The sequence below is a fragment of the Epinephelus moara genome, chromosome 16, assembly GCF_006386435.1.
Source record: "Epinephelus moara isolate mb chromosome 16, YSFRI_EMoa_1.0, whole genome shotgun sequence".
Classification (NCBI taxonomy): Eukaryota; Metazoa; Chordata; class Actinopteri; order Perciformes; family Serranidae; genus Epinephelus; species Epinephelus moara.
The window spans coordinates 24,616,798-24,629,178 of NC_065521.1; the positions used below are offsets into that span (position 1 = coordinate 24,616,798).

Genomic DNA, 12,381 nt, shown 5'->3' on the forward strand with positions numbered 1-12,381 from the left:
TAATCTGGAGGGGTTCATCTGCAAAAACGAATGAAAAACTAAACAATGATATTCGGTATTCGGTACTCGGTATTCGGCCAAGCGTTTAATAATATTCGGCTTCGGCTTCGGCCACAAATTTTCATTTTGGTGCATCCCTAGTATTCGTAAGAACAAGGAATTATCACAAAATAAAACACATGCTAATTTATTAATTACTAAAAAATACAATTACATGATTTGAATAACCACTCTGAAATAGATATTACATATTTTATTTCTACAAGACTTTGCAACTCTTTATTTTACAAGATTTTATTTGTGAAGTGATTATGTCAACCAGACACAAATCATTTTTTCTATATACAGAGAAAAATGAAATAGAGAAACCCCTGTGACTTGAGAGTATGACCACAGCCACCGGGGGAGGGGGGAGGGGCTTTACTGGCATATGACTAAATTTTCTGATTCACAGCTGGATGTCCTACATTTATGTAACACTCATTTGACGTAATATCTAAAAAAAGAAATCAATGAGCCTACAGTCAGAAACTAAATCGGTTTTAATGGACTCACTCCAAAAAGTGTCACATGATGACGTGTCCTGTGTTCCGATCTGCAGCTTAGGAAAGTCGTCTGTGGATAGAGATATAATTCTCCAACATCAATATAATAGCACATGTTAAATATGTTTTATGATTTATGGCTATGGCTACAATGAAATAGATGAGTATTTGAAATGTTTTAATGTGTAGTGCTGTCAGTAGAAGAAAGGCAAAAGACATAGTAACCTTAAAAATGACTCAGATAACAATAAATTACGTTTAGATATTAGCTAATGCTGACTTGGGCCAACTATAAATTTAGATAAATGCCAGGTCTTATTACGCGGAAATGAAGACACAGTGTATGAAATGTTTTGTTGAGGAATGATGTGAAATATATGGTGTGATGCTGCTGGCCTCAGCTCCTCCAGCAGAGTGATCCAACGTCTATGGGCCTTGACAGCCAGGGCCAACTGTCACCTCCTGAATCTAACCAAAAACCAAAATAGAAGGGGAGACAGATTGTAGCAGGGCCTCAGTGAAAGCTTTGCTGGTACATTTTGTACTTGCTGCAGACTGAGAGGGGTTCCTACATTCTCTAAAGCCCCTGTGTCAGCAATGTTTTCTAAAGAGAACAGAAAAACTTATCAACCCTTTGAATTTCTTTTTCTATTGAAATTTAAAACAAGAATAATAAAAATGCGCTGCACTCTACAGCATTAATAATGGCTTATTCATCACAGAGGTTCATATGAATCAGGCTCAAGAATTACTTTGAGAGTTGTCACTATCATTCATTTGTGGGTTATTAGACACATTGATGTGAAGTCATTATTAAGAGATATATTGCTTTAGTAGATCTGTTCAGTGAATCACTTTTAGACAGAGAACACGTGTCCTATCATATGAGCTCACTTGATGCAGCCACTAATTCAGGTGTACATGTAGAGGTGTATATATGTATATATATATATTGCTACTACGACTACTGTTACTGCCACTGCTACTACTACTACTACTACTACTACTACTACTATAATAATAGTAATAATTATGCGCTTATTTCAATAATATGGAGATGGAGTAGACAGTACTGATTGATTGAAGATTTCCTGGAATGACTTTCTCAGTCAGAAGTAAACTTGTGAATGCAATTCTGTTTTGCAGCCAGCTCTCAATTATGAGATTTCATAGCTGAGAGCACCAAAACAACAACCTGAATTGCGAAACGACTGGAAAAATTCTGTTGTTGCCCAATATGTTGGTTACAGCATCTCAAATGTATTATCCTGGCTGCTTGTCTGGGTTTCTCTCCACACTGAGTGCTTTTTAGGTTTTCCTGGTTGTTGGTCAAAGAAAATGGGACACCACTGTAGAGCTGCAACAATTAAACAACAAATTGATAATTAATAGCTGACATAAGACAAATGATGAATCAGTCTGAGTAATTTTTAAAGAAAAAAAAGTCAAAATTCTCTGATTCCAGCTTCTTAAATGTGAATATCTTCAGGTTTCCTTACTCCTCTATGACAGTTAACTGAGTAGATTCGGGTTGTGAACAAAGAAAACATTTGAAGACATCATCTTGGGCTTTGGGAAATGCTGATTTACATTTTTCAACATTTTCTGACATTTTTAAGACCAAACAACTGATCGATTAATCAAGAAAATAATCAACAGATTAATTGAAGGTTTTTTTAGGGTAAAGTGACCCCAAAAATAAGAATTATTGTGTTTCCGTTACCTTAGAATGACTTTATCTACAAAGCGAGTGGTGCCTCTTCCATGGAGTCTGCCATGTTACCATTTGTCTACAGTAGCCCAGGATGGACAAACCAAACACTGGCTCTAGGTTGGGCCATTTGTGTTTTCGCATCAGCCACTGTAGTTAGCAGATGACACTAAATTCTACACAATGCTCCTTTAAGTAATTATGGATAGGCATGGTACTTTATTAATTGCAACAGGAAACTGACCCTTTGCTAAGTCCGCCCCACCAGACGCAGACTGGTCAATTATATCAGATTTCCTTCATTTTCAGGCTGGTTTTGTGGATTTGGAGCTAAATGTTGTGCCTGGGGCACGTTGTGTATTAATGATACTCGTTACCTGGAGAGGTTAAAAAAATATATACGTTTCTTCCCTGTTCCCAAACTAAAATCAAACCCTGAAAAGTGTAGTGTTAGCTAGCTAGCTACTGAAGATATAGCCTACTGAATGTACACACATGCTGCTTTTGCTTTTTAATGATTACAACACTGGAAAAAACACTGACCCTGCTGCACAGGAACCAGTGAAGGGAAGCAGGGAAAGTTTGCTGATATTCAATCAGCTGTGTTTCATTGCATTGTGCAGAGATAACCGTTGTTTGACTTCCTCTGGAGATCCCTGCTTAGCTAAGAAACAGAAGTCACAAAAGCCCTAAATGATATTGTCTGTCCCTCTCTCTGTCTCTGTCTCTCTCTACCTAGTATGTATGTCATTCTCTATATATAAATACATAAATAGTACATAAACATAAATATATGTAACTATTATTTATTTATAGATACATATATGTACCTACAAATATATATATATATATATATATGTATATATATATGTCTCTTAATAGATACAAATGTATATATGTATCTCCTTTTATTTGTCTATATATGTATATATAAATGAATAATGGATGCATATAGTTATGTGTCTTTAAAAAATATATATATATAAAGGAGATACATATATTTGTGTCTAAAAAGAGAGACATATATGTGTGTGTGTCTCTTTTTACAGACACATAAATATATGTATCTATTATTTTTTATAGATACATATATATGTCTCTTGTTTATGTTGTTTTTGTACACACACACACACACACACACACACACACACACACACACACACACACACACATACACATGCACATATGTATCTCCTTTTATTTGTCTATATATGTATATATAATTGAATAATGGATGCATATAGTTATGTGTCTTTAAAAAAAATATATATATAAAGGAGATACATATATTTGTGTCTAAAAAGAGAGACATATGTGTGTGTGTCTCTTTTTACAGACACATAAATATATGTATCTATTATTTTTTATAGATACATCACATAAATATATGTATCTATTATTTTTTATAGATACATATATATGTCTCTTGTTTATGTTGTTTTTGTACACACACACACACACACACACACACACACATACACATGCACATATGTATCTCCTTTTATTTGTCTATATATGTATATATAATTGAATAATGGATGCATATAGTTATGTGTCTTTAAAATATATATATATATATATATGTATAAAGGAGATACATATATTTATGTGTCTATAAAAAGAGACATATATAATAGATACATATGTTTATGTCTATAAATATATATACAAATAAAAAGGAGATACATATATTTGTGTCTAAAAAGAGAGACATATATATGTTTGTGTGTGTGTCTCTTTTTACAGACATAAATATATGTATCTATTATTTTTTATAGATACATATGTCTCTTGTTTATGTTGTTTTTGTATACATACACACACACACACACACCCACACACCCCCACACACACACATCTATATATATATATATATATATATGTATGTATATATATATATNTGAGTGGGTATTCCCTGGATGGCGCGTAGGCTGGACTCTAGTGTGTACTTAGCGTGTACAGAGCGTTGCTTTATCATTAAAGCTGTTAATCACGACAAAAGTATGATTCACTCCCAACATGGAAAAAAAATAAAACACAAACCACCATTTGTCAGCCAATCGTGTCAGCTCAGTGACGAACTTCCTGGTCACACTTTCCCGTAGGTCCCAGTCCCCTTATTAATGGGTATGTTTGCTCCTGCACAGTCAACAGGGAGGACGCGGTCTGACAGCGGACACACCGACTCACAATGAGAAGAAATAACAAATTATCTGCCGACAGAAAGCTGTCACACAGTTAGCGTGGCCGGAGCCAGATAAGAAGAGTAACTACAAATGCTATTTACTGTGTGTTACGCCTAGCCCAAGGACGTACGAGGAAGGCAAACACAGGCGAGACTGGGGACGAGGTGCAGGATTTGGATAGCGTTTGCCACAGCAGGAAGGGGCTGCTGAAAAGCTAAAGAGATATGAGCTGGGAATACGTTTGGATATCATGTCTTGACTACAAAAGACTAATTATCCGCGGATAAACTGCAGCGGCACGTCAGAAATAAAGGCCTCCTCTGATGGAGCACTGTGCTCTTTAATCCAGCCAGAAACCTCCCTGACAGGCAGCGACGAGCTACGGCAAAGGGTGAGGTACTGAAGTAATCGGGGGGAAAAGCACTTAGCTAAATGTTGACGCCAAATGTATCACAGGCTAAGCTAATGTTGCGAAATGAATTTCCCTTGCTCCTGCGGAGAATGGCTCAGTCACAATATCGGCGAGCAGCTGTGATAACGTTTGTTCCAGTCCTTCAGTTTTTCTTCCTCTCTTTTTCTGTTCAACAGGACGCTTTATTCACTATTGAAGGGATTTATGGGATCACAAGGTAACCTTTCAACCTGAACAAGTGTCACTCTTGTGTTTGCATGTCTCTGTCCGCAGGCTTTCATGTTCTCAGCGTATGACGGGCTTTAGTTTCCTTTGTTTACAGTCTGAATCTCTGAACAGCTGATACGTCCTCCTGCTGCCTGTTGTGTGTTGCTCTGACTTGGTGCAGTCTCTGCGAATAGCTGCCCGTGTAGAGAGATTACATTTACTCAGTCATGCACAGATAGGCTACACTGCAAACAAAACCACCTAAATATACACATGGTGTTGCTTTTCATGTGCATTACCAGAGCTATAAGGCCACGTAGACACAACAGTAAAGCCACCACAGCCAGCAGGAACAATAACACTCCTGTAGCCATGTCTGAGCAACATATAGCATCACTCCCCACAATGCATTTGAGAATAGCAAAAAAGGCTAGTGCATAGCCTAAGGGAGCAACTTCTATAACTGGATTTACAATCACAGCAGTGCAAATTGTGTTTAAACATAATTTGTTCATACAGTAATGTGCTGATGTTCTTCTCCATGCAGTTTCCTCTGATGAGATGAGTGTGCGTGCTGGCCAGGGCAGTGATGAGGTGCTGGTTTCACAGGCGGTGTGGGATTACCTGGCTGCAGCTGGGCGGCCCTGGCTCATTGACTTCCAGCACAAGCAGGGGATGAGCGCTGGTATCATTAGGCGAGGGGAGAGAGGGGGCTGCTGCGCCGTGAGGCTGCAGCCGGTGGAAGGCTCCAGGAACGGTGGGGCCGGTGTGATGGATGGAGCCATCTCCAGCGAGACACGAAAAGCCTTCATTGACTTATGCCGCTGTGCCCGCAAAGAAATGAGCAAACAGGACGGGGGATCCAAGAGGAAGAGGGCTCTGCTGCCCTGCGTGGGAGTCCTGGAGCCGAACGGAGAGGGGAGCCTGCTTCAGCCTCCGCCTCCCCAGCCTCGGCGCTCCCAGAGACAGCAGCAGAGGTTCAGGAAGCCTGCTGATGAGGAGGCCTGCGCCATGCTCCACGAGGCAGCCCAGAGGAAGGACCTGGACTCTAGCTTGGCTTCCCACAGCGAGGCAGAGGACAACAGCACTTGTTCAATCTGCATGGGGGACATAGTGGAGAAGACTACCTTGGAGAGATGTGGCCATTCATTCTGTCGCTCCTGCCTGGATCAAGCATTTAAGGTGAAGAAAGCGTGTCCTGTGTGTCGGCTAGTGTACGGCCAGTTGATTGGGAACCAGCCTGCTAATGGTACGATGATCGTAGAGCGAGATCCTGATCTGGAGCTTCCTGGCCACGAAGGATTTGGATGTATCTGCATCATTTACAGCTTCCCTCCTGGCCTACAGGCGGTGAGTAGACCAAGAGCATGTGCTCATGCTCGTCTCATTGTTCCTGGAATAACTGTTAGTTTTAATAATCATCTATGGGTGTGATTAGTTATTTGTTTTGTTTAAATAATACAACTCATCAAACACTAGGTATTAGAATTTAATAGTTAATTGATTTTATGTCTTTAGTCAAAGCACCTGTGTCACTAATTTTACATGAAACCATGAGATCTTTTTAAATAATCCAGCCCCTTTGCTTGACTGCTTTGCTTCCTTTTTATGACTGATATCTTGTTTTATAATCTTTACCTGCACTTGTGTTACATACAGCAACTTACATCCAGTTTCAGAAAGAAATACATTAAATTAAAGGTACAATCACTGATCCAGTGTAAGCAACATAGTCATCTCACCACCAAAACTCAAAACTCAGGATCTGAACTAGCTGTCACTTTTGAATTTATTAACAGCTCTGTATTTGCAAGTATGAGTTGGCAAAAACAAAATGTAACCTTTTTTCCATTCCTTAAAAAGACTTAAAAGGTATTGAATTAATTAATCTAAAAATAAGGCCTCAACTGTTTTTAAAATCTCTTAAATCAATCTTCAACATGGGAAGTAGGATTTTATGAATCTCTCTTTTTCTGACATTGCATTGTGAAAAGATTTAAATAGCTGATAACATCTATATTTTTTTTAATAAATTACCAAATGTCTTTCGTAGTAATGTCACACAGATCAGTACTGTGGAGCCAGCAAGACATGTTTTGTTTCTGGCCACGATGCTCAGAGCAGAGGATCCACTGTCTGTTAGCTAGCTGTCACTGTTCCCTAGATGACATGGGGAAGGACAGATTCAATGAGAAGTGGCTATTTGGCCAAGATTTTGTGGCATGACTGAAAGCAGTACAAGGCTTGGTGTATTTTCTACAACACATTTTTTCAAACTCAGCACAATGGGAATCAAGGCAGTGGAATCCCACACACATAGCGAGAATCATAAAATCACCAGGAAACTCCCCATCAAACTTCAGGTGTTTACCACTTCTGTTCAACCCTCGTCTCCACAGCAAAATGAAGATGTCATGTTTTATGATACACTAAACAACTGAATAAATTGTCCCTAACCATGAGAGATTAATAATAGGTCATGGTTTTAATTATTGTAAAATTGAGCTTGAATTTCATTCCAGTTGACATTTTAAAAAAAGTCTTAAACCTGACTTGCCCTGAGTTGGCAAGAACTGAACTGAACTGGTAAAAATTAAGGATTGGCACTTTAACGAAGCTTGGTGTTGCGTCAAAGGGACTTTTACCTTACATGTGTACTCAGGTGACGCAAAATGGCCCTGTGGAGTTTCCCTGTACACATCCACATTCAGTACTCATCAAAATGCCTGTTTGTTTCCTTGAGGTCTAACAAATATGTAGAGCGCATTTTCTTCCTCATGAAATATTTGCAAAGCTGACTCTTTGAAGGTATTTTAAATCCTGTGTTGTTTACATCCGTGTTTACTACTCGTTTGCAGTGTTCGTCTCCCCTGCCTTCACTGGCACATTGCAGCATATCTTGGCACATCACTGGCACTTGTTAATCAGTGGCATAGTATGACACCATTGGAAGAGCTGTGTATCCACCCACGTATGCGTGCATGTGCTTCCTTTAATATTGCATCTGAATATTGCATCTGACTGGACTTTCTTGTCCATTCTTTTGATCTTACACATCCCGTAATACGAGGAACCAGTGGTATCTTTTCTGTGGTAAATGCCTTTATTTCCATGACTCCACTTTATAACACAGGCTCTGGGATGTAACACAGGCCTTCTGTTGTAAATTCATCGTCCAGGGTGAGATAACCTCTGATTATGTCAACATTTTTTCTCAGACTTTACAACACTCTTTCCCAAGGAGACGTCATAAGGCTTGTAACAGTCTGAGTAGGAATTCCCCTGAGAAGTTTTGTAAACTGACCTTCATCTGTTAAAATCAGTGCAGTTCCTCTTTCCCATGAATTAGATGAATTGTTTTGCATTGAAGGAACTGCTGCATAAAACCAGACATGTCACGAGACACTTAATGAATAAACAAAAAACCCACTTGCAAACATGCTACTCACGAAAACATGCAGCAGACGCAGTTAAAAATACAAGACATGACATGGGTAACACAGTCGCTGTAGGAGCAAAGAGTTCCAGACTCTAGAAGACAGACACAAATGTTATTAAGCCATTAATGCCCCTTTAATCTGATCTTCTGTTTAACAGCCAGAACACCCAAACCCAGGTGTTCGGTACCCAGGAACGGACCGTGTGGCCTACCTCCCTGACAGCCCTGAGGGGAACCGTGTGCTGGGCCTGCTGCGCCGGGCATTTGAACAGCGCCTTATCTTCACCATCGGTACCTCCATGACTACGGGCATGCAAAATGTCATCACCTGGAATGACATTCACCACAAGACCTCAATATGGGGCGGGCCCCGCTGGTATGTATGGCCTTTTAGCTGGAAGCAAACGGCCATTGAAATTTGATTTGGTCATAGCCTCAACAGCCTCCCTAACAGGTGTGGTGTCTGTGGAAAGGGCTCAGTAAAGACTGACAGATGTAATTCAAGTTCCTGACAAGGAAATGCTTTCAGTTGATGTCCTTGGCTTGATGGCACTATTGCTGCGTGAGCTCATACTGATGCTGTGATGGCTTTTTTATTTCTCCTGACAGTTTTGGCTACCCAGACCCCACTTACCTGGTGCGAGTGACAGAGGAGCTCAGAGAGAAAGGCATCACGGCAGACTGACAGCATGAAAATGACTCTTCCAAGACTTTGTAGGACTTTTCCGAGTGTCCTTGAGGTGGACGTGACTCGGCTCCAGGTTGTGCTCTGAGACTGCCCGTCCCTTAAAGGATGGCTGAAGATGAGGCCCTCAGCAGACAGGCGTCTAATGCTGCAGCCGAGCGCACATCACTCCACTACTTGTTCCTCTGTTTGTTCCTTTTTCCTCCATAGTTCAGCTTAACCCAGTGTTACATGTGGAAGAAGATACTCTGAGTGCAGTGCATTCTTGTATTACACAATCCTCTACCTGTCACTGTTGGCAACAGGGCCCATATCTGGTGCATTTCTTTAAGAGCACCGTGGCGTGTTGCACTTCATGGTACTTACATATTATTTAGGAAATCTAAGTTAAATGTTATAAAGATAGTTTATGTTAAATTAATGTTTATTTCTACTCTGGGGATCACTTTTTTTCTTACAAGCACACATTCTTGGTTTTATCTCCTCAGAAATGTTGAAGTAAGTCTCTAAGTTGTTACTAATTACCTGTTGTAAGGATAGTACTTGGGTTATATGGCAGAATAGCACTGCTTCAATAGAACGAATTCATTTTCAGAAGTTATTGCAATCTAAAGCACTTACAGGCACTTTTGTAAGAGAGTTTTTTTTTGTTTTCAGTGAAGTCATTGTTTTTGCTTCCTCTGTGTGGAAGAGCGCTCGGAGCAAACAGGTTCGTGCAGCTATCAGCTCTTAGCTCGGTGGCTACAAGTTGATGTCAATTGCTTGGAACTCTTCATTTGCGTGTGATCGTCATTTTTCCCTCCATGTTTTACTTAAAGAGGAAGAATGTTCAACTATGTCTCATTGCTGCACTTTTTTTATTTTTTATTTTTTTTTTACACGCATTAGGACTTTCCCTTGGGGTTTTTTGCCATCGGTCACTCCTGTTATTTCAAGATGTCTCCCAGGTGTTGAGCCCATTACCTCAGTTGTTGGCAGTGAGCTCATCTAATTACCAGATTTATGACGATGTCAAATATAAAGGGCATATAGACCACTTAAACCAAATCAAAGGCACAAACGCTCTTTAAATATCTATGCCTCCGTCCCTGTCGAACTGGGAGATTTGCCTGCTCACGTTCTCATTTCAAATGAGGGAACTGTTGTAAATTTGTTTCTCTAAATAGAAAATCTACCATACACAGTTTAAAAAAACAAAAGAAAATGTTGTGGGAACACTTGATCTGATTTAGGGTGGGGTATTGATCTCATTTTGTTGTGCCTTTCTTATATTCTCTTTTGATAAAATTCAAGCATGATGTTACTAATGAATGGTAAGCAGTTCGGGCGTATTTCGGTGTTATTTGATAGGTAAACAGCATTATGTTTGTAGCGATACTATCTGGCTTTAAGTACAACTACTACACAGTTCATGGAAATATGTATACTAATGTGTATTAAATTAGCTGCTCCTCCATAAACATTCTTGTACTCCAAATGCTGAAAAACCCCTCAGACTGATAAAGCTGTATGTGTGAAAGTGCTTTGCTAAGTGCAGTAACCTGCTTGGCTAGTGGTACATTTGTCATTAATTTGACTGGTCAGATCCATACATCAAATACCCTTTTTATTATGTTTTCATCCCCTTTGTATTTTAGTTAAGGGACCAACTTAAATATTTTTGGGACACAGGATTGTAGTTCACTAAAGCTACTGTGCAAACATTTCTATGCATTACACGACCGAGGAGGAGCCAGGAGAACGGACCGTCGGAGAGATTACACATATTACAAATTGATTGTTAAGGAAAAGTTTGAGTTTCGCTTTTCTAATTGTGTTGATTCGTACTTTGTTGATATTCAGAATAATGTGCTTTACATTTTAATACTTGAATAAAAAGTTATGTTTGGGTTTGTGTTGGATATTCAATGTAGGCCCCAAATAAACCAGGTGCATCACAAGAATATCAAACTTGTGTCCATTTGGAGTGAGTCGGGGTTGTCGCCTCTAATGGAGATTTGACCTGAGCTGCTCTGTAATATCAAAGATTCTTGAGTCAACATGATGAACTCTGCTAATGCACTGTGTGCCATCTAGTGGATCATGACTGGAGTGAGCACTGTTAGAAAATACCTTACCGTGTACATTGAACTTTATTTAGTAGGATCACTACCTTCACAAATGGGCAATTATATTCATCTATATTTAAGGTTTGAAGTCTAGTCATGAATGTCAATGGATCAACTTTCCAGTGAATCAGCTCCCCACATTTCCTGTCTGCCACCCACTGCCAATTAAAGCCACAGATGACCAGTATATAATAGAATAATTGTAATAGAAATAATTGTTAGGTATTCTGTGCTACCGCAAATTAGATTTGGGGTGTGCCACATTGGACACAAGCAAAAGTGATTATATAATTTATAAATACTCACAGTGAATTAGACATAGCCACCAATACATCACCATTGGTACCTGTTCATATTGACTTTATGAAGAACAGCCTATCTGTTATGGCCCAGTACTTGTAGTGTCAATACTTGGCTAGTTGAAAAATTACATTATACCACTTGTTTATTTGGGTGCATTTTAAAAATCAGTCCTTCTCTCACTTAATTTTAGGATAAGTATTAATTACTGTGTCAAAACATCAAATTTTAATTTAATCAAAATTAAAAGCAAATTGATTATGAAACACTGATGTATATGTGTGTGTATATATATATAAAGAGTAGATGTTAAGAAGAATTTAGGAAGAATCATCTTTAAGAACACCTGTCTTTGCCTTCTCAAACACTACAACTTCATTACAACTACCCATTGTCTACAAAACCTGCTCAATACTTGAAATGGAGTAGCTTTACAAAGGCAGCAGATAGTTACCAATTAATACCCTTATTTTTCCAGACATTAACTAAGTATGGCTAATTATCACACATTGTCAAAGCAGATACTAAACTTCCAATAAACAATGGACTCAGTCGTCTGTTTTACATATATAATAGCCCAGTGGTTCTCAACCTTTTCATGTCAGTGACCCCTAAATTTACACACATTAAATCATGGACCCCCATTCGATAATTTTGCTTCAGGGGCCTCCATCTGAAAAGATTTTGGTTGTGTGATATAATTAGGGCCAGAATTCTACAGATGTCAACTATAGCTGTGGAGACACCTGTGGAGGAAGTGGAACCTATGATCAGAATAGTCACTGTTA

The 12,381-nt window shown here is 39.1% G+C and overlaps 1 protein-coding gene across 5 annotated transcripts in view; it reads left to right on the forward strand.

Moving 5' to 3' along the window:
* dtx3 (deltex E3 ubiquitin ligase 3) overlaps nucleotides 1-11,077 on the forward strand; it is a 17,147-nt gene extending 6,070 nt beyond the window's left edge. Inside the window, exons 1-5 of one of the 5 annotated variants that reach the window (XM_050064350.1) lie at nucleotides 4,355-4,838; nucleotides 5,031-5,071; nucleotides 5,609-6,411; nucleotides 8,659-8,876; nucleotides 9,110-11,077. In XM_050064350.1, the coding sequence (XP_049920307.1) occupies nucleotides 5,059-5,071; nucleotides 5,609-6,411; nucleotides 8,659-8,876; nucleotides 9,110-9,185 (1,110 nt within the window). In that variant the 5' untranslated portion in view covers nucleotides 4,355-4,838; nucleotides 5,031-5,058 and the 3' untranslated portion in view covers nucleotides 9,186-11,077. Of the gene's footprint in view, nucleotides 1-4,354; nucleotides 5,072-5,608; nucleotides 6,412-8,658; nucleotides 8,877-9,109 lie in introns of those variants that run through there. The other 4 variants (XM_050064348.1, XM_050064351.1, XM_050064349.1 and 1 more) reach the window with 4 other exon arrangements.
* Nucleotides 11,078-12,381: the final 1,304 nt, after the last annotated feature.